This window comes from Acanthochromis polyacanthus, chromosome 3, assembly GCF_021347895.1.
Source record: "Acanthochromis polyacanthus isolate Apoly-LR-REF ecotype Palm Island chromosome 3, KAUST_Apoly_ChrSc, whole genome shotgun sequence".
Classification (NCBI taxonomy): domain Eukaryota; kingdom Metazoa; phylum Chordata; class Actinopteri; family Pomacentridae; genus Acanthochromis; species Acanthochromis polyacanthus.
The window spans coordinates 45,677,183-45,704,569 of record NC_067115.1 but is presented as its reverse complement, the minus strand read 5'-3'; the positions used below and the strand labels follow the sequence as shown (position 1 = coordinate 45,704,569).

Here is a 27,387-nt window from a genome sequence, read left to right as displayed (position 1 = left end):
AATAAAAGAAGAAACAGTCGACAAACGAGTCGCTCCGTCATCCTGTTTTATTCACAGCAGGTTTGAAGGATTCAACATACTTTGGACACACACACACACACACACACACACACACACACACACACACACACACACACACACACACACACACACACACACACACACACACACACACACACACACACACCGGTAGTAGGCACACTGTAGATGTGTCGTCTGACCGTCCGTCAACAGGAGGCACTTCTGAAGCAGACGGTGATGATCGTTCATACTTTGTTCAGCTGCATCACGTCACACCTCCACCTCACTCGCTTCAACCTGCGGTCATTAGATTCATCCGTTACGTGGGGACACTAATGAGGGGTGATTTAGCATTTTTCCAGAAAAGCATCATGAAAAAACGAGCAGCTGTTCTCTGGTTAAAACCTGTGAAATAAAAGCACAAACCAGGAGAGCAGCTGTCTGCTGGGAGTCGGATGCTGGAACAGGACTGTAGTGTTCACACTGGAGCAGAGACGGACGTGAACGCATCTGTTTTTTTCATTTTGTTTGGCAGAGCGGCTGAACTTCAGGTCGGAACAGAAAATCTAACGTTTGTAGAAAAATCTGCAGTGAGGAGAGCTGTGAAGGTGTCCCAATCAGCAGAGGAACAGGACAGGCTGCAGGTCAACTCTGAACTCCACACAGTTTACCGGCGTCAATGTAAAGTCCTGCACAACAGTTTGAAGGAAAATTAATTTTAAAAATGGATTTTGTGCAAATTTATAAAGTTGGAATGCCAATCACAAGCTCTGAAGCGTTAGAATACCGTCAAATCTGAAGACAACTGAACGGTTTAACCTCCTCTCCAAACCCCTAAAGCTCCGTGTCCGTCTATGAAAAGTGTTTTAAAACCAGTTTGGATGTTTGATTCTTGCAGCTTTGTCTTCATGTGTTGGGATTATTCTATTGAGACACCAATGAAATAAATCAGATTTTCTGTTCCGTTCTGTTGTTTCAGCTTTAGATGAAACTAGAAGCTCATGCAGATGAAATCAAACCACAGCAGAAGGAACGAGGAGAGCAGCCGATATTCATGCTTCACGTTCTGCAAACTCTCTCCGATACTGAAATGATCGTCTGATCGTCACCAAGACTGAACCTGAAGGAGATCTGGAGCAAGACCGACTGTTTAGGAGGGAAACGGAACTGAGGAGTTGAAGTCCTAGATTAGAAACCGCTTCACTTTGGAAACGTCAGGATGTAGCTGACAGCTGTGATCGGTTTGTTTCAAATATTAAAGGAAATCAACTCTTCAGTGAGACGTTTCTCTCAGCTGCTCCTCCAGGGTTCAACACGAGTCTGAAAAACATCTTTGTTCCGAGTATAAAAAAGTCCGTGTTCTGATCGGAGTGATTTGGAAAACAGGAACCTTGTAGATTCTTTTGGAGCAGTAAAAAGGAAAATCATCTTTTCAGACTGAATCATTTTATCCCTTGAACTTTCTATCTTCATCTGTGAAGTTTCCCTAAAGTTCATGAAATCAGCGACATAAAAGCTCGTTTTCAGTGTAGGCCATAAAAATCCCTTCAGCTTCAACATCCCAGCCCCAAGAAAAAAGAAAAGTCAGCCACAGTATAGAATGTTTCTCCAGAAGTCAGAAAAATAAATTATCCCTCCACACCTCCACCCCCTGCAGCGCTGCTCTAAAACCGTCTAATAATTTACTATATTTCTGTCTGATTGCACACAGTGACATGAGGTGACAGCAGATTTTAGGAGTGGAACTTTATCAAGTCTGTGAAGCTGTTGGAGCTCCGTCATGCTGCTGCTGCTGTTCTTCTCCCAGTTTTGTGTTTTTGGTCCCTCTGGGCCTCCTCCACTGTCGGCCGGCCGCCGTCGGCCCCTGAGGTCGGCCCCTGAGGTCGGCCCCCGTCGCCGGGTCGGTCAGTCCTGGACGTCCAGACTCCGTCCTGCATCACCTCTTCTGCTCCCAGATCTCAGCCATGTTCAGGTCGAGTCTCTCGAGGCTCTTCAGCGCCTGGACGTTCTCCGTGTAGAAGGCCACGTCCACCACCACCAGCCTGCACACAGCCACAGGTCAGAAAAACAGTCAGAAAAACAGCCAGAAAAACAGTCCGACCACAGCAGAGTAAGAGCACAGCCGTGAAAATAAAGGCTTTCTAAGTCTGTGCAGGAAACATGCTAACACTTGTGACTTTTTACACAAACCTTTTAGTGAATGATGCCTTACATGAACCTGTTCAAATGTGACCAATGTGCACTAACATCACGTCCTACAGTCAGAAACACTCTGAGGTTTAACCGTTTCTAAAAGAGCTCCATCTCACCAAACAGACTTACTAAATACACGTTCTACCTCAAACTATTCATGACCAAGTTCTGCTTTACAGTGAGTTTATGTTTGACCAACAGATTTATAGGAATGAAATACAGAACGATGTGTTATGGATGGAATTTAACCATTTAATTCAGTTAAATGTTTGATTTTTTGCATTTTTAGTAAAACTGTAACGTCCAAAACTCGTCCTTTCTTAGCATTCAGTGTCAGAGCGTTTATTTGCCCAAAAACTTTCCTCTATTACTGTTTTATTAACCCCTTGGTACCTGAATTTCACAGTAGTGATGTGAGCAAAATCAGCCTTTTAAATAATTTAAAAAGACCAAAACTAAGCAAAAAGTAACAGTCTGCTTGTCTCCAGCTATCAAACAGCGCTGTGTGGTGGCAGACAGGAGCTTACAGTTTAAATGTGACTTCGTGGAAGCACAGAAAGCTTTTCTAGTGTGTGAACATGTTGCTCTTGTTGCGTGGTGCTGCTACCCGTGCTGTGGTCCTCCGTCGTTAATGACCCCGAGTCGAGCCAGCTGCCTCTTCAGGTGCATTTTAAAGCTGGCGTTGATCCTTAGAAACAACATCTGTGCAGAAAAACAACACATCTGTGTCTGAACTGTTCAGATCGTCCAGTAAAGAACGCCTCAGGATGAAAACACGATGAACTCACCTGTGTCTGTTCTTCAGGTAAGAGTTCAGAAATGGCTTCGTGCATCTTTGCCATCTGCTTACAGACGTTTCTGAAGCAGGCTGAGGGCATCGGAGCTTTCACTTCATACTGAGGAAACAGCAGAAAAACACGTGGAACACAGCAGGATGCAGCAGGAAAACATCCACAGCAGAGTGTTGGTTATCTGGTGACAGAGCCGCTCATCAACGTGTTTAATGCTGGGCTAATTCTGCTAAAGGACGATACAGGAAGCTCTCCAGAAACCCAAACAGAATGAAGGAGAAACGCTCAGACACGGTGGAGATGGAAGCTACAGAACGGGGCCTTGGAGCTCCAGAAGAAAAGCACTTCTGTAAAATGATTTCTATGAATAATATGTCAAACAGAGGAAGTTTCCTATAAGAGCTTCCATCTTGCATGTTTTAATAAATTCAAGTATAGACAACGTTGGGTACAACCAATGGGAAGCACTGAGTGTTTAGTTTATTATTGTATTTGTCGTTATGCCCCTTTAACTTCGGTTAAACTTTGATCTCACACCACCAGTTCTGGTAAGAAACAGAAGTTCTAAATAAAAGCTGCTGTTATCATTTCCTGTGCCTTCGAAAAACACCAGCACTGATTTTACCTTTGATAAAACCTTCTCAAACAGACTGTCCATGATGGCCACCAGTTTAGCAGAGATCTCTGCTATGTGATCATTATAGTCCTGAAAAACAAACAGGAAACACTCAGACTAAACTTACAGTCACACACATATTCAGATTTTTATTACTGGATGCTGGACTTCAAACATGAGTCGACACGTTTGGGGTCACTTGGAAATGTTCTCATTTTTAAAAGAAAAACTTTTTATCAGTGAACGTTAAATGAATGATAAATCCAGTGTAGACATAGTTAATGTGGTAAATGACTATTCTAGCTGTAAACAGCTGATTTTTAATGGAATATCTCCATAGGGGTACAGAGGAACATTTCCAGCAACCATCACTCCTGTGTTCTAATGCTACATTGTGTTAGCTAATGCTGCTGAAAGACTCATTGATGGTTAGAAAACCCTTGTTCTGTTATGTTAGCACATGGATGAAAGTGTGAGTTTTCATGGAAACATGAAATGATCTCTGTGTGACCCCAAACCTTTGACCGCTAGCGTACATTCAGACTCTGGTCTGGACTGTGCGTTACCTTGGTGATGTGATCAAAGTGTCTGAGGACACTGAACTGTTTGGGCTGCAGTTTGGTCTCAAAATGAGCTCTGATGATGGGAATGTAGTGAACCACCAGCTGCAGACAGCGGGACGCCAACGCTACAAACAATTAAAACAAAGAGTGTGAGTATTACACCACAGCTTTCTTGTTTAAGGTTAGGAGACAAAATAAGGATCTTCAGCATCAGAGGAACACATGCTTTAAAAGCTCCTCTGTGGTTCTCCTGTCCTCACATGGACCTGGAATCAGCGTGTAGCTGCTGGTACCTACCAAGGTTTTTGGTGGTGATGGTCTTCAGGCCGACCACCTGCAGAGCTCCGGCTCCCAGAACCAACTGGCAGCTCCGAGAGTTGAAGTGCTGCAGAAACACAAAGAAACACTGAGTCAGTAAGCTGGCAATATCCAGATTAATAATTGTGTAGTACTTGACAGTACTCCACAATATCAATCTGGGACCGCTCCATGTAAATCCGTTCGGAGGAAAGAGGCACGGATTGGACAATGCAACAGTATGTCCCGCCTCTGACAGGTTTGTTTTTAGACAATCACGGGATCTTCACAATGAGCGGAGCCAATTGGTAGAATAAACTCTGACCAAAACCCGTAGGTAAAAAAGCACAAACATCTTTACCATCCAGAAATGCGCAAAGCGCCGCTCGTTGTTCTTCCTTCAAAGAAGCGATAGGAGATTCAGCTAAAACTGACTTAATAGCAGCATCTACACGATCGTTGTCCTCCGTTGCCATGTTTGTTTTGATCTACTGGCGCTTGGTGTCGTCTTCACACCCGGATATCCCGCCCCACACACGAATACTGCTGATTGGCCTGTGCCAACTTGGCTCTGTACGAACAGTGAATGCGGGAACGGAGCAAGATGGTTTCTTGAGAGATTTGTGAACTCACAAATATCGCGAGAAATCAACTTGCTGGCAAAGTTACCGAGTCAGACCTGACGGACACTCACATCAGGAAACAGTCTCGTGCACTTCTGGTTTTCAGCTCACGGTTTCCAGTAACCATTAGTTGAATTAATGTGTTGTGTGTATTTGTAATCAACCAGCACAATGTGAAGGATCCAAACGGAGGACAGAGGGGGTTTTTATTGAAGGTAAATTTGATGGAGTTTGTTGTTTCTGACCTTGAGGAGGTCCGACAGACGTGTGAGCATGTCGGTGGCGATGGATGGGATGTCGTTGACGCACTGACAGTATTCCAGAAAGATCCGGATCAGCAGCAGAACCGTCCTGAAACATGGCACACGGGAGATTTCTTTAATTTGCTGGAAACAGGAACAAAGTGAGCGTGTGACTAGCTGAAGTGTTACTTCAGTGCAGCAGGAAAAGGAAACCTACCCAACGACTGCGTATTTCTGCCCGTTAACGAGCAGAAACTCAGCAGGTTTCTTCTCATCTGGACCTGCAGAAGGAAACCACATCAATGAGAGCTTAAGTCTTTAGAAACTCATCACATATTAGGGTGTTAGAGCTCCTTCTATAACATTGTGAATGTTTGTGATTAAATGTATTTGTTGACTTTAAAATATGCAGAAGTTGTAACAAAGTAACAAAGGAAATGTTGACTGGCAACCCGACTGAACGAATCCAGATTCTAATCTTAAATCAACAAATTTTATTCTTATATTTTCCTCCAAATATGGATTTAAAATAAACATCTGAGCCCTGACCAGTTAATGGCTGAACGTACTTTTCAGAGATTGGATGTTTCTGTACAATAGATCCTTTGAAATGTTCTAATATTGTGAGACAGATTTGGGTGGGGACGTTCATGAGCTCTAAGCTGTTAAAATAAAAACTAATAAAAGCTTCAAATATTTCAGTTTATTTTCAGAGTCTAGAATACAGGAGGTCCTCAACCTACGGCGTTTTGTCGCTATGTCTGAACTGGCAATGTGAAGCTGGTCGTAGAGCAGAGTGGATGAACACGCAGAGATGAGGCGGATTTGTTTACATGCGCTGGTTGTACGCCACCTTGGATTGTGTTACTGTTATTCTGCTGTTGTTGTACTCATTATGTTCTGTTATCTTCTCACTGATGCATCAAAGTTGTTGGTATTCTTCATTTTTCAGAGAGCTGATCGATACTGTGATGCACATAACGGATTTGTTTTCATTTTCGTGGGAGTTCAGACTTCCACGAAAATCGACTCTGTTGGGCCGTAGGAACAGAACTCCAACATAAGCTGAGGACCTCCTCTACATATAGATTTCACTTGTTTGGTGAAAAATATTAAACCTTTTCCACCATATTCTAATCATGTGAGTGCACTCGTATGTGCAGTATGCCTGTGGAATAACATGTATGTTTCAACAGTAAAAACAAAAACATGTGGATCATAAACTAGTATTGGTCAATAAACAGAACTCCCTGGAACAAAGAGCAGAGATTTATGAGAAGGTGATAGCTAACACTTGGAGTTAACTGATACCTGTGGCTTTGCGCTCTGGTAGTGTTATTTTTCCATCAGCGATGGAGTTCACCAGATCCTGAAACTCTGCAGGAACCTCTGCCTGCTTCCAGCGCTCATTGTCCAGGAGGAGGCTGTAGGGACACAAAACACACATTAGAAAACACAAACCCCCACAGATACACAATCAAACCCAACACTATGAAACCAGGATGGAAACTATATTCCTCAAGTTGTAAAACAAACACAAACGCTGACGAGTCACATGATATCACTCACAATACTCCAGCAGAGCAGCTCATAAAAATGAAAGCAGAGAAAAACAGCAGGCTAACCTTTGAGCACCAAGCTTGTTTATTCACATCATTACCTCTAACCACCATCTGAGCATGAGTCTAAATGAAAACAGCAGTGTGGACAGCACTGTGCTGCAGCGTACCTCAGTTTGGTCTTGCGTTCTTCGTGGAAGCGGTGGACGAAGCGGTTGGCCTGGCTCTGCAGCGCCCCCCTCAGGGAGACGCTTCTCCTGCCGCACAGCTCCTCTGTGTCTCGGACAAAACCCTCCACCGCCTGCGACAGACACACAAACTCGGCCGAGCTCAGGCGCTCCAGAGAGCCGTCCTGTTGGAAACACCCACACATTTTACCAACGGATAAAATCCCCCTCTGCAGCAGAAAGCGGGTTTAGGCCGTCATACCTTGGCTCTGGCTGTGAGAACTTTGACACAGCGGTCGTGGCTGACGTCGGAGGCGGTGTACAGCAGCTCCTGGACGTTGTTGACCACACGGTTCAGCTCCAGCTCAGTGGGCATCATGTTTTCCCCTGACCTGAAAACAAACACTCACCGTCAACAGATGAGAGAGAAAACAAGCGTCCCCTGTCATCAACAGTCTCTGTTTGCCCAAATGATTAAGTATCTATAATTGCTCTTTTCTACAGAGACTAAAACACCCAGAAGCTGCTTGGGCTTCAGAGCTAACTTTGGAAATGCTACAATCAGCTGTTCAACCAACCAACAGACCAAGTACTGACTCGGTTCCTGGAGATGATGTTATGAGAATTAAATGTAGTTTTACGGGGGGGAAATGAAGGAAGCATCTGGAGTGACGTACATGATGCTCTGCTCTCTGCTGGCCGACATCTCTGAGGCTCCAGATGTCGAGTCGCTGCCTGCAGTCTCCAGGCGGCCCTGCTGGATCCTGGAGCCCACCGTGGAGCTCTGATCCTGGGCCGCCAGCGCCGCCTGCTGCTGGGCCTCGTTCAGGGCGTCGCTGATGAACAGACCCTCGTGGGTGAGGTAGGCCAGCTCAGCCTCCCCCTGCAGGACCGACGGGCTCTGGGAAGCCTCTTGGCCTGATGCCCCTGAACTGGCCTGCTCCAGGAGCCGGTTCCTCTGGTTTGCGTTCAGAACCTCCAGAACCACATTTCTGATGATGTTCAGCGTGGCCTGAAAAAAAGACAGAACGGGAAAAAAGTCTGCACTCTGATCTATTTTACAGAACTTCTCCACAGTGTACTTGTGGGTTTGCAAGTGTTAATCTGGACAGCTGCTGAGACTCCAAGTTTCCTGACAGTCAGGACGCTGTTTTGAACATTTTATGATTCCTTCTGAAATGTAACGGATTAAAAATAGCTGCCGTTGGATCGACTGCTGAAATCGACACGTTTGACTCACCTTGATTCTCTGTAGGAAGAGAAGGAAGCTCTCAAAGATGTTTTTCAGCAGCTCAAACCACTGAGGGAACGTCATCAGACGCATCTGGTCAGCTTGTCTGCAGAAACAGCCATTTTTCATACGTTTAAACCACAGTGTAAGTCTGCATTTGAATGCTCCTGATAAAGGATTCATGTTATATTGTGTCATTTTATAAAGTCTACAGTCATTGCACTGCTCAGATAAATTACTCCACATGTCTAGTGGATCATTTTCTTCATATAAAACACATTTAATCTTTCCAGACTGCTGCAGCATTTTGATGTGTAGGTTAGTTAAATAGTACATAGCAAAATCTAAGGTTCTGACATCACTGGCTGTTTTCTGTTACAAGTCCGGTAAGACAACAACTGAAGGTTTTTAAAGCCACTGAAGCATGAACTGAACCTAAAACTATGGAGGGCTCAAACTGTGAAACATCCCTGACACACAAACTTTTAATCTCTATGAAGCTGAATTTCCAGTGCAGCCCTTCTGGAGGTGAACGTAATCACACAAACACTGTCAGTGAGTGATTATGAAGTGTCTCTACCGTCAACTGAGAGCTTTAGAAAGAAGTCTACTGAATGGATGGAAGAAACAAATGGTCTGTTTTCAGGTGATCTAAATCAGATCACATTTATCTAACAATCCAAATCAGTTCCAATCAATCTGCCTATTGATTTCTGTACAGCGTTGTCTACAATGAGCTCATACACCCAGAGACACCAAAGGACAGCTACAGCAGCATGAACAGTACAATCCCAGGAAAGAACCACAGAACTTCAACTCACTTAATGACGACTTCGGTGTCAATTTCTTCAATGTGCACGACACTGTCTGCCACACACTGCAGCACAAACAGGCTTCATAAGATTACATAAGAACCAAATGGATTGATAGTCTTCTGTTTCAGACATCTCACATTAATTCTGTCCTACCTGTGTGACGATGGCCTTAGCAGCCAGGATCATCTCATCGCTGTAAATATCCAGAAAGTCCAGCTTCCTTTGTCTCAACAGACCAAACACCAGCGACTCCAGACGCTCCTGAAACACACACAGAAAAACGACAACGTACCGATTCGTCACACACTGAGCTGGAGTCACATCTGTGAAAGTCAAACTCAACAGGAAAAAGCAGATTCAATTTAGAATAAAAATGAGTTTTGGTCCACATGCTGAGGCTGGAGAAGCACGTCGGCACCAGAAATCAACCGAGGATAATTAAACCGATCATTAGTGAGGGCTGCACATGCAAACAATGAAAGCAATGTTCAGTTTGTGAAGCAGAAACAGTTACACATCCATAACTAAACATGTAATGACTTCAGAATCAGTTCACCATCACGTTAGATCACATTCAGTTTTGGACTGATATTACTTAAACTAATAAACAGAATACTGCATTCATGAGATTATTAAATAACGTAGTGCATTATTATAAATTATGAATCATTTACTAATAACATTTCTCAACATAAAATCTAGCGACACAGATTATTCAGCAGCAATCACAGAAAGCACATTTTCACTGTATTTGGAGTGTTTTTTTTAACCTGCTTGGATACAAAGGGGATTCACAACCTTTTCAAATTGGAGTGTTTACACACCAGTGTTTACACCAGTGTAATGTCTCTGATATAAAATGTAGAAAAAGAAACCAAAAACAGTAGTGCTCTCATACTCTACACGACTTACCTGAATGTTCCTAAAGCCCTAAGCTCCACCCGTCTGCTACTCCAAGCTCATTAAAACAAACACTGATCCACAGTCTGAGCGTGATTTCTGCTGGTTTCATGGATTTCATGTGATTTCATGTAAATCAGCATCGTGTGTGTGTGTGAGTGAGTCAAGCCCACCTTTTGTGACTGTGCATTTGGGTTGTGGACCTGTGATGGGCAAACCGTCTGTTACACACACATTAAAACACGTGAGCGTCCACAACAAACTGTTTTCAGCTACAATGGAAGTCAGTGAAAAAGAAAAAACAGGCTGTGTGAAAATCAAAAACAAATCCTTAAAAAGAGAAGCCTGCTGCATCTCAACCCAGAACACGTTTCCCATTAATGTGCTCTGATACAGACACATTTCTTTCTTTAACTGAATTTCTTTCCCCTAAATTCCGCTGAAATAGTCTCATTTGACTTTCATGAAGTTAAAATGGACAATTTAAAAATTCAAAACGTCATTTTTGCCTCCCCGTCTCTCACACAGATGCCTTCAAAATAAAATACTTTGGTAACATAATAACATACTTAACTTATGTGCTGCAGAAAAAATACATACAATCATAATTCCCCTGAAGCAGTGGAACCCGATGCTGATGAACGGATATTTATTTATCCACATTTCTGAAAGCAGCCAACTACTAAAGGAAGTAAAGAAGGAAAAATAGTGGCAGTAAAAATACTCTGAGAGGCCTGAAGACACAGAATCTAATTTTCTTAGGCCTGTAGTCGACAGGTTAGAGGATGCCAACGTCAAATTAATCCAAGATTAACAGCTGCAGGAACGCTGAACTGAATGTTAAACACATCACTACCTTTGTGTTACATAAATGACTCAGCTCACTTCTTTGACCTGAGGCAGTTTGGGCTGATGTAATGACTGTTGGAGGAGGTTTTTGCTTTCATAAAGTAAACACACAGGATGAATAAATGCTTTGGAAACAGTCAGGTGTTCAGTAAATTGTGTACAGCAGTTTGCTCAGACCTTCTCTAGGACCTGTGGCTCGTCCTTCAGACTCCGGCTCAGCTCGCTGCGCGAATACATGCTGAAGTCCTCCACCATCATCTTATCGATCAGCTTCTCCAGCTCACACAGCTGGGAGCCCAGATGTCTGAGAGACACGAGCACAGAAAGACAGGCGGCGTCAGCAGTGTTTCATTTGTGATGTGGTGCAGCAGCTGAAGTTTCGGTGGTGTTCGCTCTGACACGCAGACATTTTCAGTTGTACTTTCTATCTGGAGGCTTAAAAGGTCGAACGAAACTGTGGAAAGAAACCTCATCTGTGGTTTGATCTGTTTTACGAAGATTTCATGTGGAATTGACTAAACGAACAGCAAATTTAAACTCTGATCCTGAACAGATGAAGAGGTAAAAACAATGAGCTCAAAATGATTAAAAAATGACTAATCTTGACTGATCGCTGAAATCTTTTTTTCTCCTTATTTTTCTATTTATTTTGCTGCAGAGCTTCAGTTTCAGTTTTTTCTGGTGTAAATGTCTGTTCTTCCTACGGATATTAATGTACCGGTAGCATGTCTACCGATGGCTCAAACATGATGAATAACACAATATCAAAAAGAGATACAGTTAAAAACAGTCAGTAAAGACTTTAAGACTTTCAAAAACACCAGAAGCTCCAGTGGTTCTCCTAATTTCTGCTCAATAACAACCTCATATCTATGAACTTTATAAAGAAAATTGTGTACTTTCAGCAGAGACTTTATGCTGCATTAGGGGCATTATCAAAACTTCTCCACAACTGATCCTGTTGCTTTACACGTAAGATGAAGCTCTTATTTTCCAGGAAATGCAAGTATTTCATGGTACCTTTAACACAGTGAGGAGGAGTTTTTTTTCAGCTAGCCTTGTTAGAAAGGACACATGCTGCAGGTTCATTTCTGCTACAACTCTTTGCAATAAAGACTTTGAGAATAACTAGACCCTTTAGAAGAAGAAGGGACGTGAATTTGGACACAGGATGTCGGCTCTAAGGGTTTTGTTGAGTTAAACAGCCAAATAGGCATCTTGAGTGAAGAGACTTGAACTTTAGCTGAAGTTCTACATTGCTGCTGAGTTATGTCCAACACACACACACATGATGTACAGCTGCGACACTTCTTGTTTTCTGTCAGAAACCATAAACAAGTGAACTCAGTGGCCAAATCTGTGTCAACGAGAGAGTGTGACAGACCCACAGACCCTCCTCACCTGAAGCTGTGTATTCCCTGCAGCTCCTGCTGCAGCACCTCCTTGGTGGTGGCGATGAGCTCCAGTGCTCCAACGAACTCGGAGGTAGAGAGCAGCAGCTGCACGGTGGGCTGCGTCTGATGCACCGCCGCCATCAGCTTCAGCTTGTTGTGCAGCTTCACGCAGTTGTTGCAAGTCATTGCTTTGCGGAGGGCCTGGAGAGGCCCCTGGCACATGACCCGGTCCATGGCCGCCGTCCGGCCCCGCAGCACAGCCACAGCCCGCTGCGTCTCCTGCAGCCGGTCCTGCAGCTCGTGCTGTGAGGACATGGCGTGGAAAAAGGCCTCTGAGCGCAGCGAGATCTGTCGAGCAATGCTCACCTCAACCACGTCCAGGTAGTGGCTCAGCTGGAGGACAGAACAGAGGCAGAACGTGATAAACATCTGCTCAGAAAAATTCACTTTTAGCTGCTTTCCGTTGCTAACTCAACAGTGCTGCTAACGAACAGCTTGTTTTTAATGTCAGACCTCACAGAAACTTTTCCCAAGGGTCTTTTGTTCAGAACTGCTATAAGGTAGAGCTGAAATGATCGCCTGCTTTGGGAATAATCTTTAAGGAAACCACAAAAACTCAGATCAGTTTCAACTCTTTAACTGTTAAATTTCATATCTTGTTTGACAGTAAAGTGAATAACTTTAGATTGTGGATGGCTGCTATTATAAAATGTGGAATTCATTTGGATAATCCTTTGACTTGCTCCACTCCATTTAGGTGACTGTAAAATCCCTGCTTTGACCAACGAACTGTTCAAATCCCAACCAACACACAATGTTCAACGATAGAAAGGCAGAAAACCCTTCTATTGTCTTCATGTTTGGAGTTTTGGCTTGTTTAAGGGAACAACTAATTACCAACACTGTTGTAGATTTATTCTCTGTGACTCAGCGCTAAATGATCATAACGTAATGATCCCATTATTTACCACATTCCCTGATCTGATGCTTGATAGTAAAATGCTTTAATCACCATTTTAAAATCAAATGACTGCAATTCTTCTTCAAGCAAACAGTTTGATTTTGACAGAATTAGTGAAACTCAACTCACAATGATCAAAAAGACAAATAAACAAACATCTGAATAGGGCATGGATGACAGGGGCAAACTGTTCTTTTAAATGTCATTTCAGAAAATCAGTGTCACAAGTTGTTCATCTGCTCCTGGTTACGTACGAGACATTTTAAACGAGCAAAAGTCTCCTGACACTGGATGACATTAGAGAACGTTTATGTGGAGTATGACTGTCCTGCACCAGAGGGATTAGTGTCTAAAAAAGCTTCACATTCAGATGAAAGCCTCCTCTGAGTGATCTGAGCTCACCTTCTCCTGCAGCAGTTTGGAGGAAGCCACGTCTCTGCTGCTCTTTCCACCGGCGCTGTTAAAGTGGGACCAGGGCAGGACGTTGTTGAAGGTGGCCGGGTCCTCCAGGGCAAAGTCTGGCTTCATAAAAATCTGGAAATACAAGACACAGACACAAAGGTCAGAGTGGAGAGCGCTGTACCTGCTGTAACCCAGAGAACGAGGCCGGCTTCACTGACCTCGTTAATCTAAATATATCAGACATGTTCATTCTGAGGTTGTTATTAACAGGATTCCAGTCAGAGAAGCTAGAAATGGGGACAACGCGTGAATTTTCATTGAGCAAAGATATGGAAATTCTGTGACTCAAAACTGCACCTATCACACACCCGGATTAAAATTCAGGCCACAACCAACCCATCTAAAGACCAGTACGGACACTGGAGAGGGAAATAAAACGTCCATGTCAGTTTTTTATTTATTCAAAGAGCTTCACACTTGAGAAATAAACTTGTCAATGCTTTCTGGTAGAAACAGAAGCATGCATGTAAATAAATAAGTCAGTAATGACTCAGTGATGCAGTCAGTTTCACTACTGTGTCAGCTAGTGGAACTACAGGAACCTCATTTCTTCGAGCAGATTTTTCCTGGGCATTGCAGATTTCCCTGTATAACTGAGTTTTCAATCAGTTTTTTGCAAATGTGCATGTACAGAACAAAACACCACAGACAGGGAAAATAAGAGAAAACGGAGATGTACTCTCACATTTCAAGTCACTCCACCCAAAGTCAAACTACAACAGAAATGGACCGGTAAGTCAGTTTCTACCTCTGAACATTTAAAAGTCACTGAGCCATGCTTTCAACGCAGCCAGGCTTTAATTCACGGGTAAATTAAACTTTTTATGTGTACTTTTGGCTGATGCTTGTGCCGATCTTGGATTTGAGAGAAGCTGAAAACCTCCATGTGAGGGACAGAAGCAGAGGTGAGGTTCTGTGAGCGGGCTTCTAACATGGGTACATTCAGGGTGAAATCAAAAAGCAGATACATTTTTACAACAAGTCCACATCCAGTGAGAGAAAAGAAGTGTTTGTACCTTTGGGACTTGTTCCAGCTCAGCTCTGGATTTGTCTGAAAGAAGCAACAAAACCTTCCGATCAGTCACCCGTCATTGTTAGTTAGTTGAATTTCAGTGTATTTTATGGCTTTCGTGGCTGCATGACGTCTACAAGACGCTTTGAGTGTGAATAAAAACAACACAAATGTTTTTATGACACTAGTTTTTACAGCTAAGAGTCACGATACATCCACCTGTACTGCTCAGTTTATTATCAGGAATGTGTCCAGTACAATTAGCACGGATGTTTTAGGAAATGATGTAAAGGAATAGAAAGACATCCTTCTGAAATGGATGAACATGCCCATGGTTGGAAACAAACTCAAAACCTCAGAACAAAAACATAATCATGAACAGTTTCCTGCAGATATCAGGGGTTTCCAATATCTGAATGTAGAGAAGAAGAAAACATGAAATATTAACCATTTTAACCACTGCTGCACAAAATGTGCCTTTTGGTGCCAAAAACACATTCTAAATGTAATGTTTTTGGCAGTTTACATACATGGGTATTTTCTTAACACATCCTGTAAACAGGAATAAAGGTGCAGCCAATAGAAATGTTTGGTTGCACTCCAGCTCTGTTTATGTGTTTGTCAGCAGTGTGCGTTTTGATTGGTCATTTTACAGACAGCAGAGGATGAGGCACGGCGAGTCCTGCAGCAGGAGCTGGTTAATAATTCATACCGTGGTTGGTGGTGATACTTGAGACGGCGTCCACGTCGTCTTTGTTAGGACAGATCGTCTTGCAGCGTTCGTGGATTCGTTCCCTCTAAAAATAAAATCATGAAAAGACAAAAAGATCAGCGAGTTTACTGAAAACCTCAAGTCCTCAGCCGCAGCAGTATCCTCATGAGGGTCCACGGATCTTTAAAGATTAAGGAATGTTTGGCCAGAAGGTGGCATGAAGCGGAAGAAAACTGAAAGCTTCCAAAGATCACAACTGTCAGCCAAACGAGAACAATGAAGCAGCGGAAAAGGGAAGCATCACAGGAATGTTTGACAGCTGATCTTATGTCTTAGTCACCGTTTTAGTCGTCATTCTGAGACTTGAGGAGGAAATGAAAACACGGCAATGACAAGCAGACGACATTTCTGTAAATGACACGAGTCCAACAGGATCAAAAAGAAGCCGTTCAGAGTCTAAAGAAAATAAAGAGACGTTCCGCTTAAGTCTGGATGTGCAATCACACTCTGACATCTGAAGACTAAACCTCTGTTTCATTTTACAGCTACATGAAACTGAAAACAAGCAATAAAAAGCCTAACCATAAAGGTCATAAACTGTAACACACAGGTGATGCACATTTGAATACATTTAAGATTTAACAAGTAAATCCTACAGTCAGAAGTTGTAAGAACAAAATATATTTCATTTACTCCCTCTCCCGTAGATGCTGATGTATTTCTGAGTAGAGTCAGTTTTATCAGATTTATTAGTAAAATGACAGGAAACTGCATATATACACATTTGAGCAGAAAAAACAAACAATAAAACAGAACCCTCAGTCGTTTGTGGCTCCTCTGCTACGTTTTACCGCTTTCCATTCATATGTCCATCTGTGGCGCACAACTACAAAATATCTGCAATAAAATCATAAATAATCAACCTAAAAAACTGAACTACACAGCACACATGTAGAAACTAACACTGCTGTGACAGACACGAGCAGAGAGCAGTTTATTCTGCACACTGGCATGATTCTGACGGACATAAACGAAGTGAAGTTCTATTCCATTACACTGGGAACGGACGCTGAGTGTGTGCCATGTTTTTGAACAAAACAGGAGGTCAGTAATCATAGTTTTATTCAGTTATTTCCCCAGTTTTTCACACAGTCCACAGGCTGCGGTGTACTGAGGTGATGGAGATTCACAGCATAAAGAGGCTCGAGCAGTACTTTAAAACCGCTAACAGCTGATCGCACAGATCGACCGATCGCCTGACCAGTCCAATCAGATATTCAGCATTCTTCCTATTACTGGTATTGATATGTTTTTGGAACCAGTTTCAGATAAAATAAATAACATCTTAATGTGCTACTCTGATGCAGCTATGTCTCTTTATCCGTCGTCACTCTGTGGTGTCAAAGCAACGTCCCGTCCACTGTGCTATCTGACTGATGATGTATTAGAAGTAAAACACTGAAGGACCAACGCTGGAAAGTTCCGTTTTAAACAAACACATAAAACAGAAACAGGCCGAGGTGTTTTAATGACGTCTGGTCATCATATGTTACTGGAGGTTGTGCTCACACTTGTGTTTTAACTGGAAATCTTAATCAATTCCAAATACCAGTTAATTATTACCAGCTATGTGACATACATTTGTCGGTCTGTCTGTTTGTAACATCACTCAAAAACAGACCGACGGATTTGGATGAAATTTTCAGGAAAGATCAGAAATGACACAAGGACCAAGTGATTAGATTTTGGCAGTGATGCAGCTTATAGTCTGGATCCACGGATTTGTTAAAGGTTTCTGTATCATTGTGAGATAGCAGCACTGTAACCATGACAACAAGTGAACACTACGTGATCACATGATCGTGATCCGACTACAAATCGACCGCTGTGGGCTTATCGCGACCTTAGCATTGGAAATCATACAACTGGGCAGCCTTGGTGGAGTACTGCACTATTAATTGGTATTAGAGCCTGAAAAAAATCAGTTAATCTCTACTGAACTACCATTTTCTTTGTGCTGAGTCATACTGCAGCCAAATCTGATGGAAGGATGAACAATTTGTTGAAACCATCTAACTGCAGTTTTCTGACAGGTTGCAGATCTCGTTTTAAAAATGGAGCTTCAGTTCAATATTTACTGTCTAACAGATGTAAACCATGTGATGGAACATTACCACCATCAAAAGTGGAAGGAGGATGGAATGAATTTATAAAACAACAGTTTAAAGCATGGGTCAGACATGCTTTATATTCCACATATAGCAGCGCTTGTGATTTTGATAACTGCACTGTATCTAATAGCATTCATTCATTTGAAATCAATTAATTGTAAAGACCTTATCTGGATTCAGACATACACGTATTTTCAAACTCACCGTTTGGGTGTCATATATAAGATTAAATGTTCATAAATCAGCTTAAAAACTATTGAAAGAAACCTCCAGAAGAAAGAAGAATTTTCTTCAATATCACAGCAATCCACTGAAGGTTGTCTTGTACATCCATGCACTGCAAAAACTCTAACCAAGTCTGTTTGTCTTATTTTTAGTCAAACCGTCTCTTCCCTCTTGATTTAAGATAAATTCACTTAACAAGTAACATTTCAGCAGATGGAGGGACTAGCTTCAAGACAATGCATCTTAAATATGTGGTTAAGTCAAACAATCTTGAAAATATAGTGTTTTAACCCCCATGTTGTCCTGCGGGTCAAATTGAACTGTTTTAAAGTTTGAAAATGTGGGAAAAAAAAAAAAATATATATATATATATATATACATATACATATATTTTTTTTTCACATTGAAAACTTCCACATGTTCACAATTTTGGGGGGAAGTTTTTGAAAATTTTTTGGTGGGAAAAAAAGAAATGTTAAAAAAAATGTTTCTTTAAGAACATTTGGCGGGGGGGGGGGGGGGGGGTGTCAACCAAAATCCAGCAAAAATTCTGATTTTTTCCCGAATGTTCTTAAAGAAAATATTTGAACTTCTACTGATATATATGTAATCACTTTAGATATTTTTAGGATTTTTTTGGTAAGATTTTTATTCATTTTTTGAAAATATTTCCAGGTTTTAGATTTTTTTTAAAAATATTTTTATTTCTTGCCAAATTTGGGGATTTTTTATAATAAAACTTTCAAGGGAAACTTTCAAGGAATTTTCTTCCTGAAGATTTTGCTAATTTTTGGATTTTTTTTCAGACAAGGAAACAATATTTTTTGGTGCCTGTAAATGAGGACAGCAGGAGGGTTAATACATCTCAAATTAGGGGGTTACATGAAAGCAAAAATCTATTTTTAAGTGGAAAAATTGCTTTTTTTTTTAAAGCATACCTGGCTTGTTTTAAGACACCTAAGCTTGATAATCCTGGTAAAATACAGTTTAAAATAAGTTTTCCCAGCTAATTTTAAGATCTCAGTATTTTAAATATCATATCTTATTTCAAGAAATCTTACCAAGCCATTTTTTCACTTGTTCTATTGGCAGATTTTTCCACTTATTTCAAGGTAAACGTTTATAGAAATAAGTTTTTTCTTGTTTTGAGAGGGGCATTTTTTCCAGTGGGGGCAGACAGACTGAGAACTATCAGGTGAGTTCTCTACATCTTCAGTTGTAAACATGTTGGGAGAGCGTTCATTTACTGCCAGTACAGAAAGGTGTAGTACTTACAGTGACCAATACGGGTGTGTGAGTACTGCAATAAGACAGACAAGACAAAACTGGAAGCTATTGTTTAAGTAGGACTATTAGAGCTGGGCGAACATTACGGCACTGTAGAGAAACCAGTTCTAGTCAAGCGTGAACTAAGCGTGACGTCACCCGTTGGTTTCAACGACGAGAAAATGAAGCCCGGATTTTGCTACTTCCTGGTCGCTGTTTTGGATTTTTTGGAGCCAGTGACGTAAAAAGCGTCATCAAACAGACTGGACCGGAGAGCAACTAGGGGCAGGATTGGCTGAGGACTCTCTTATCCCGCCCACATTTTACCGCAGAGGCTTCTGTTGCCGTCTATCAAGTATAGCCACGCCCCCTGGCTCCGCCAACTTTAACGATTTATTTAAAATTCAGTATTGATTTATTTTAAGATCGGCCACCTGATCTCTCATTTTGACCATGAAAACTAACGGGAAAAAAATCCTGAGCTGTAGAACATCAGTCTATCAAATTTTATTTTTTCCAAAAATGAATTGGGGTCTATGGAGAAAAAGCTTCTTGGAGCCAACCCTAGCGGACGGTGTGATATTGCAAGTTTTTGACACTTCCGTGTTTGCTTCAATGTTGGAGCCAGATGCTACGTCCACTATATATACAGTCTATGGTTCTAGTCAAATATGTTGAACAATTCTTTCACAGAGGGCAGTCAGTCTGTCCATAAGGCTCTGGAGCTGCTTCACCTGCCGGTAACATCTCCAACATATAAAAAAGCACTGTCAGCTAGCATGTGCTTGCCATGTTTATCTTCACACATGCACCAGTCGGCACGCTCCCTCCTAGCTAGCAGCTTCCAGTTTTAACAAATGTGTAACATGTAGAGCAGGTCAGCACCCATGAACTGAGAGAGAACAGCGAGGACACGCTGAATGTGAAGATCAAAATATTTCCAGAAACACAATATTTTATAAATATTTTTAAAAAGTTGGAAAAGTTCCAGCACTGAACCAACGAAAAAGGAACCTGCTGGAGCTGACACTGCCTCAACAGGATTCCTGACACACCCACAACAGGAACTACAGGAAATCTCAGCATAAACTTTGCCTTCAGTAGCAGAAAGGTCTGACCAGCATCATCTCAGTCTCCTGAGGAGTGAGCTGCAGTGATGCTGAGCTAATCAGTCCTCCACCAATCAGAAAGGCTCTGAATAATGTAGAGCAGGTGCTACCTGAGACATCTCCTGGAGGTAGGGCCCGAAGTCTTCCCTGGTGATGTTGGGGAGGTAGAAGGAGGGCATCACCTCGGTTTCTGCAAAGTCCAGCCCCCATGTTTTGGTGAAAAAGTCAGACTCTCGTTTGGCGAGCCGTGGGTCGTTCAGAGCAGCTGGGAGGTTGACTTTTGAGCTGAACACCGTCCACCGGTCATGCTCCGCCACAACGGACGGTCCGTTGCACAGGCCTCGCACCTCACCTGCACGATCAAAGGGAAGCTGAGTCAGCCTTTCTCACAATTTCAGGGAAAACCTGAGCAGAGCTTTTGTATTATTTTCCCCTAGCAGTGGTTGAAAAACCTGTAGCTTAAGATTTATTCATGGAATATGTTTTTGATTCAAAGTTCTCATCTCTATGGGGAAAGCAACAACTGATATGTAGAATTAAAAGCACATTCATTAACAATGCAGGGCATGTTTGATAATAACATGTTTTAGTATTAAATGTGAGTTTTGCAGCAGTGGTACATCTTGCTACTCGTGTGCTGTGAGCCTTGGCAAATATGCAAAAACATTCGTTTATCAGTAACTTTTGAGTATCGTTGGTATTTTTCAATATCAAGCCACATTTCCAGTAGTTAGCCAAGTTTTAACCTCTGCAGCTTGGAAACACAACAAAATGCTGAATTGCTGTATTTTTAGAAGCTCTGAAGCATTTTTCCTCTTGTCTCACTTCCTTCTTTTCTAAATAAAGAGAAAATGGAGCAGCATGATCTTTTTTTGAGTGTATGGAGCAGGTCAGCACATTCAAAGCTACAGCATTTAAATATAAAAGAAGATGTAGACTAGCTCCTTGTCTGTACAACAGCTAGAATAAGTATTTAATGTCTTGAGCTTCTAAAATGTGATAGTTTCCCTCAATTTAGTTTTGCTATGAACTGACAATTTCAGGACTGTTGGACAAAATAAGAGACAAATTGACCACGCCACTTTTTCACTACATTCTGATCTATCAGAGACCAAAGGTTTAAAAGAAAGAAAAAACATTTTTGCTTTGTTTTTAGTGCTTTCCCACCGGTGGGCTCCTTGGGACAGACATCAGGCAGGGAGCGGATGGTCCGACAGCGAGGAGGGGAGGGATCCCGGTCCTTACGGTAGATCCCATCTCGGCCTCCACTTCCAGGACGAGGCACTGGGGAGGAGCTGTGGCTGGAGGCCATGGCATTGGGACTCGCCTCCCAGGAGGCTAGCTGGAAACACAAATCCAGCTGGAATTAGATTAAGGCAAGAAAAAACAAAACCTCAGAGCTAAAGTCAGCCTTGCAAGATAGTTTTTTTCCTTGTCTATTCAACAAATCAAATGAAAAACACCAAACCAACCATTTGCTAGACTCTCTTAATAAATGAATTTCTCTGTCTTGTTTATGACTCTCAGTTGTAAGCTCATAGCTACACACACTGATCAACTACAACACTAAAGCCCTGGGGCCTCATTTATAAAGCTTGCGTACGCACAAAACAGGGCTAGAAAGTGGCGTACGCCACTTTCTACTCAAAGGTTGTGATTTATAAGAACAAACTTGGCGTGAGAATGTGCGCACCGGCGCACCAACTTTGATTCTTGATGCTTCTTTACGCACAAAACAGGGCATAAATCACAACCTTTGCGTAGAAAGTGGCGTACACTGTGTTCGTTGTGATTTCTAAACACAAACTTGGCGTGAGAATGTGCGCACCGGTGCACCAGCTTTGATGCTTGCTTAAGCACATTTTGGAGACAGAGGGAACGGCAGTGCCGGAGGGTGAAGTGGCGAATTGAAACCAGATTGATCTCAAACCTTTATTGTTATCACATATTAGACTTGTAGAGCCGGATAATCATAAACCCTCGTTGTTGTAGATGTTCCTATAGTGCGCCATTCGGCCAACGACTGTATTTGCAGAACTATGTTCATATATTAACAGGGGCGGATTTAACGTTATTTCATTCGGTCGTTTGACCGAAGGGTTGGTCCACATCTGGGGCCGGTGCGGTGATCTTTATTAAATAATTTTGTTTACTGATCACCCGGCGCCTGTATGGCTCATCCATTTGTAGGGGTGGTCTCTAACGCAGTAGCCTGGGTTCGGTTCCTGCCCGCGGCACTTTTATGCATGTCTTCCCCCTACTCTTCTCCCCATTTCCTGTCACTCTTCACTGCAACTATCACAGTAAAAAGGCAAAAAAAAGTAAAGAATTTTGTTTATTTATCCATATGCGGCCGAATGGGATGAGCGTCCAACCATTAATCAGCCCTGTACAGGCACACATGCTTCACACCACAACCCCCGAGTGAAAATGAATTTGTCTATGTGAACCGAAAAAAAATGTACATTCAATCAGTTTACAAATTATTTGTACATCGGACATGATCAGAACAAATTTAGTGGCAGGGTGGCCTGGGTCAACACATGATTCATTCATCCTGACGCACAGCAGTGAAAAGACTGCAGGGGGCGCTGTGTGAAATGCCGTGGATCAGCAGCTTAATTATATACAGATACATTCATGAGTTACTTTGCATTGACCATTCATGGTAAAATGTGGGTGTGTTGTGGGCGGAATGTGAGGTGGATCCACCTGTGCAATCTTCCAGCTGGTGTGTGATTTATCAAGAAATTGCATACAGCTGTGCTTACGCACAGTTTTATAAATCAGGGGCGAGGGGCATACGCCCTTTTCGTATTTTTGGCGTACGCAAACTTTAGTATGGATCCTACGCAATGTTTTATAAATGAGGCCCCTGGTAGCTTAAGTGTATGACACCGACCACCTCATTAAAATGGAATGTCCTAAAGGTTAACTCTGAGTCCCGGCATTCTTGTGGATGTAACTTTGACATTTAGCGCTCACAATAGATTGAGGACATTTTTCTAACACTCACCAACAGCAGAACACCCCCATACTGCAAAAACTGCTCAGAAATGACTCCAGGAACATGACAAAGAACCCAAAGAGTGGCTTCCAAAGGGCTCACATCCAGATCTTGGGAAATCACAAAGCAACAGAACAAGTCCAATCCACAAGACCTACAGTCAGACCAAAGAGCCACACACCACAGCAGACCTCCAGAGGTGTCCATGCAGCTCAGGTGGGATCAGACAGGTGGTTTTAAATTCAGGCTGTATTTGTTCAGGACTATTTTATAAGTGATGAATGAATCCACATCTGGTGCTCTGCTATATTTGACAGCAGGGTGGTGTCTGTGAGGTGGACAAAAATAGACGGGGAACAGTGTGTCTCACTAATAGTTTTTGGATAACAATAGAGCGCTACAGCCCAGAGGAACAGGATAGATCAGACTCTGATAGACAACAGTGGGTCTTCATGTGGGATTTGCTGATAATAAAAAAAAATACAGGCAATAATGAGACGTATCACTTCAGCCTAAATCATCAACGGTAAAATATCGACTAATCTGCTTCACGCTGACATTTCCACTGAGAGTTTTGTCACTAACAGAAAATGTATATGGACAGGAAGTGACACCTGTTCATGTTTGTTTTCATGTAGCTGCTAACCTAAACTCAAAGTGCAGGTTTCAAGTTCAACCATATTTCACAGTCTGTGCCACGTCTTTGCAGCTCAGTCCATGAGATCAAACTGAACACCTTTAAACTGCTTGATGTCAGTGTCACTTAACAACAAAATGCAACAAAAATCCCAAAGCTTACAACTTTAAAAAGCAAAGCCACTTACGTATACAGACCGAAAAAGAGGCCAGTGTGAATGAATTATTTTTCAAGTCTTGATTCCATATACTTTCGTTACATTTTATGACTTAAATCATTGCTTTTCCACATATTTTATTGATTTTGTAGTTGCTTATATTCACATGCAGCTCTATTGTTTGCTACTTGTAGGAAGCTTATCAAGCTGTAAACACAAACATTTTACTAGCTAGTTAGGCTGATATGTTCAACAAGCAAGCAAACAAGTGCCTTCTTCATTGCCTCCAGTGCCCGTCTAAAGGATGAGGAAGTCCATTAATCTGCTGCTAAATTTCCTTCTTCTTCATCAGAAAGCTGGGCTCGTAGTCTACCAACGGTTTTTCAGAGTTTGTTTTCTGCTCCTTGGATCACTGAGACTTAAACATAAAATAAATGAGTCTTAAAACAAGCAGGAGCAGAGAAATGCTGCATAGGTCTGTATAGCTGGTGACAAATACTACAAGCAACACTTTCCCATTAGAAACACTCATTTGAGCCACTTTTAGTGGAAAACATCCATTGCTGCAGCCTGTCCTACTTGTTAAATTAAACAATGCTCTAGAGGCTTTTATGTGGCTTCCTTTAGGTAACTGTGTAGCACTAAATTAATATCATTTTTCATTTCCAAATACAATGAAAAAATCCTCATTACAAAGAAATAAGTCTGAGCAGCTCAGGACGTGAAGCAGTAATGTGTTGAGCTGACAGTCGGTTCTAATCCGACTGTGGAGGTGTAAGACCCTCTGCTGTTAATCCCATCACACTGATGAGAGGATTACTGGGAACGTCTACAACCTCACTGCTGTTTATAGCTCCTTCTGTCTTCACATACAAGAAGGCCTGAATGAGCATCTTTAAAAAGTGTCAAACTTCAGACTTGTCAGAATCCAGCTCTCACAAAGAAGCTCGGCTGCCTCTTTCTACCACCTGCTGAGACCTCTGAGGTAAAAATAGAAAGAAATAGGCGATTTATTCAGGACAGATGTGCTTCTTTCAAGGCTTAGCACTGATCATCATCATTTGAGCTATTTTATTCCTGCAGTAACTTCAGGTCTTCACTGTATCCATTATGCCTTACAAAGACAGAGAAAGAACAGCATCTGTTTAGCCATTTTTGGTTTAGGGACGCTTTTCCCATTGTTTGCATACACACACACACACACACACACACACACACACACACACACACACACAGAGAGAGAGAGAGAGAGAGAGAGTGAGGTGTTGAACAGAGAATCTGAGCCCCAGGCAAAACAAGGAGCTTTTTAAACCAAGCGTGTCCTGTTCTGGTTCATTTTTCCTCGCCGCAAGAGAACAATTTTAACACGATAGAAGTAGAACATGCGGATTACAGACAAACAATAGAAATGACAGCACAGAGCTAACCCAGCTGTGATCCGTAAACCTTTTTACATTTCTTTCTTCACATGTCACTGTAGGGCTTCTGTGATTTTGTTTAGTTCTGAAAATGCTTCATCAGTTAAAAGTATAACAAGAAATCCCCGTCCAGGCCCTACATCTGCATTTCTGCCCCACTGATCATGCACATCTTGCACTAAAATACACTATTATTTTTGAGTCACAGGTTTATAATGACAAAATGGGTTTACAGTTTAGTCTATCTGTGCACCAGTAGAAAAACAAAGCAAAACACATTTCTAACCATTTACAGTTAGTCACATGGTTTAGTAACACAACTGTAGAAAATAACAGTTCCTTACAAACACCTCAGGCTTAATCACAACAGACACACCGAGGAACAGATATTCTGACTTTTCATTTCTCATTTTCAAAAGTGCAACCTGGAAAACACCTAGATCAAACCTTCAGGGTATTTAAATCAACTAAAACATGTACAACTTCAGCTTTCCTGTTTCAGTCCAATCTCCTGCAGGTCAAAGTTTGACTGTGACAGTGCAGATGTGCACAGCTGGCCGTTGCAAACACAGATTCACTGTTAAGTAGTTGGAAATGGTCTTACTCTGGCATGCTTAATTACTTTTTCTTTTGATTGTCCTTCAGATCAGATATTGTGGAGATAAAGTGTTGAAATAAAAATGCAACATCGTTGATCTGAATAAAAGTATGAAGAAATATAAATATACTATACTCTCCTACACACACAAGCAGTTTAAAGGTGGACTCCATTTCATGTTTACGACTCAGGAAAGTTGTACACCTGCACAGCTGGCTCAAGAAGCATTAACTACTGTAAATTAACAACACAGCTTTATCCTCTAATCACACTGAATGACAGACTTCGGCTGGTATTTGTTTAATATTATTATTATTATTATTGATTAATTTAAATCTTGATGTCTGACATGAACACCGTCAGCAAATCAGCAACTAAGAAAAATCACAACTGTGATGAGACATAAGCATGGCCTTTATGTATGTCATTAATGGTACGAATACATCAATTAAATGTATTAACTTACTAAAACAAAATCGATGTCTTCTAGCGCAATACAGCGTTTGACAACAAATTCCAAACGCAAGAAATAAATATGCTGTTAGTAATATTGAAATGCTACAAGTTAAATGCTGCCTTTGTAAAAATGTTTCGAATTTGCTCAGTTAAAGTGTCAAATGATTGCTCAGCCTCCCTTCAGGACAGGCAGCTGTGACACAGGCTAGCCAGCTAGCTTTAGCTTAGCTCCGGCACATTCACTGCCTGAGGTTTTTAGCATTACAACCGCTGAGCTGGCAGTGAAGTCGACACTAACTAGCATCACAAGACACGCAAAATCAGCTGCTCGTTGTATGTCAGGGGCTGGTGTGGGGCAAATTATCCACGGCCTGAGCCAAAAGCTAATGCTAAGGCTAATATTGTCAGCGACAGTTACACGTAGACTGGCTAATGCTAGTAGGTTAGCAGCTCCAGAACAGCGGAGCTCAAACATGAAACAAACTCAGGGAAGGCTGAGCGACCGCCGAGGCTTCGACCGCTGCCGTACCTGTCGTGTGAAGCACGGCGGCCGGTGGTTCTCTTCTTCACCATCACAGGGACACTGGAAGAGCCGGGAGGACAACAACAGGACACAAATCAGCAGGTAGCACCGGTGCAGCGACCATCATGCACCGCCAGAAGAGGGGCAGCGCCGGCGCTTTCTTCTGCGTTATGTCGACTTTCAGAATAAAGCTCTCTGCTGTCACCTGCTGGCCACAGCTGTCCAATTACTTCTGGCCATACTGCCGATTCTATTGCTAATAATTAGGTTTACAAATTTTAAATCATTGCAACTTTAATATAAAGCAACTTTAGTTAATGTAGAGCAACTTTAGCTAATGTAGAGGAACTTTAACACAGAGCAACTTTAGCTAATATTGAGCAACTTTAGCTAATGTAGCTCAGCTTTAGCT

At 42.0% G+C, this 27,387-nt stretch overlaps 1 protein-coding gene across 1 annotated transcript; it reads right to left on the bottom strand.

The window, feature by feature from the left end:
• Positions 1 to 29: 29 nt before the first annotated feature.
• On the bottom strand, positions 30 to 27,150 carry vps54 (VPS54 subunit of GARP complex). Its single transcript, XM_022209631.2, has 23 exons — positions 26,982 to 27,150; positions 21,347 to 21,521; positions 20,290 to 20,531; positions 15,409 to 15,493; positions 14,701 to 14,735; positions 13,625 to 13,756; positions 12,269 to 12,654; positions 11,045 to 11,171; positions 9,272 to 9,379; positions 9,125 to 9,180; positions 8,313 to 8,409; positions 7,750 to 8,084; positions 7,335 to 7,464; positions 7,076 to 7,257; positions 6,658 to 6,770; positions 5,564 to 5,627; positions 5,350 to 5,455; positions 4,482 to 4,569; positions 4,188 to 4,309; positions 3,631 to 3,711; positions 3,003 to 3,110; positions 2,822 to 2,916; positions 30 to 2,063 (listed from the first exon to the last, which is right to left on the bottom strand). Exons 2-23 carry the CDS (start codon positions 21,489 to 21,491, stop codon positions 1,958 to 1,960), a joined length of 2,943 nt encoding a protein of 980 aa, XP_022065323.1. The 5' UTR covers positions 21,492 to 21,521; positions 26,982 to 27,150; the 3' UTR covers positions 30 to 1,957.
• Between the last annotated feature and the right edge of the window lie 237 nt (positions 27,151 to 27,387).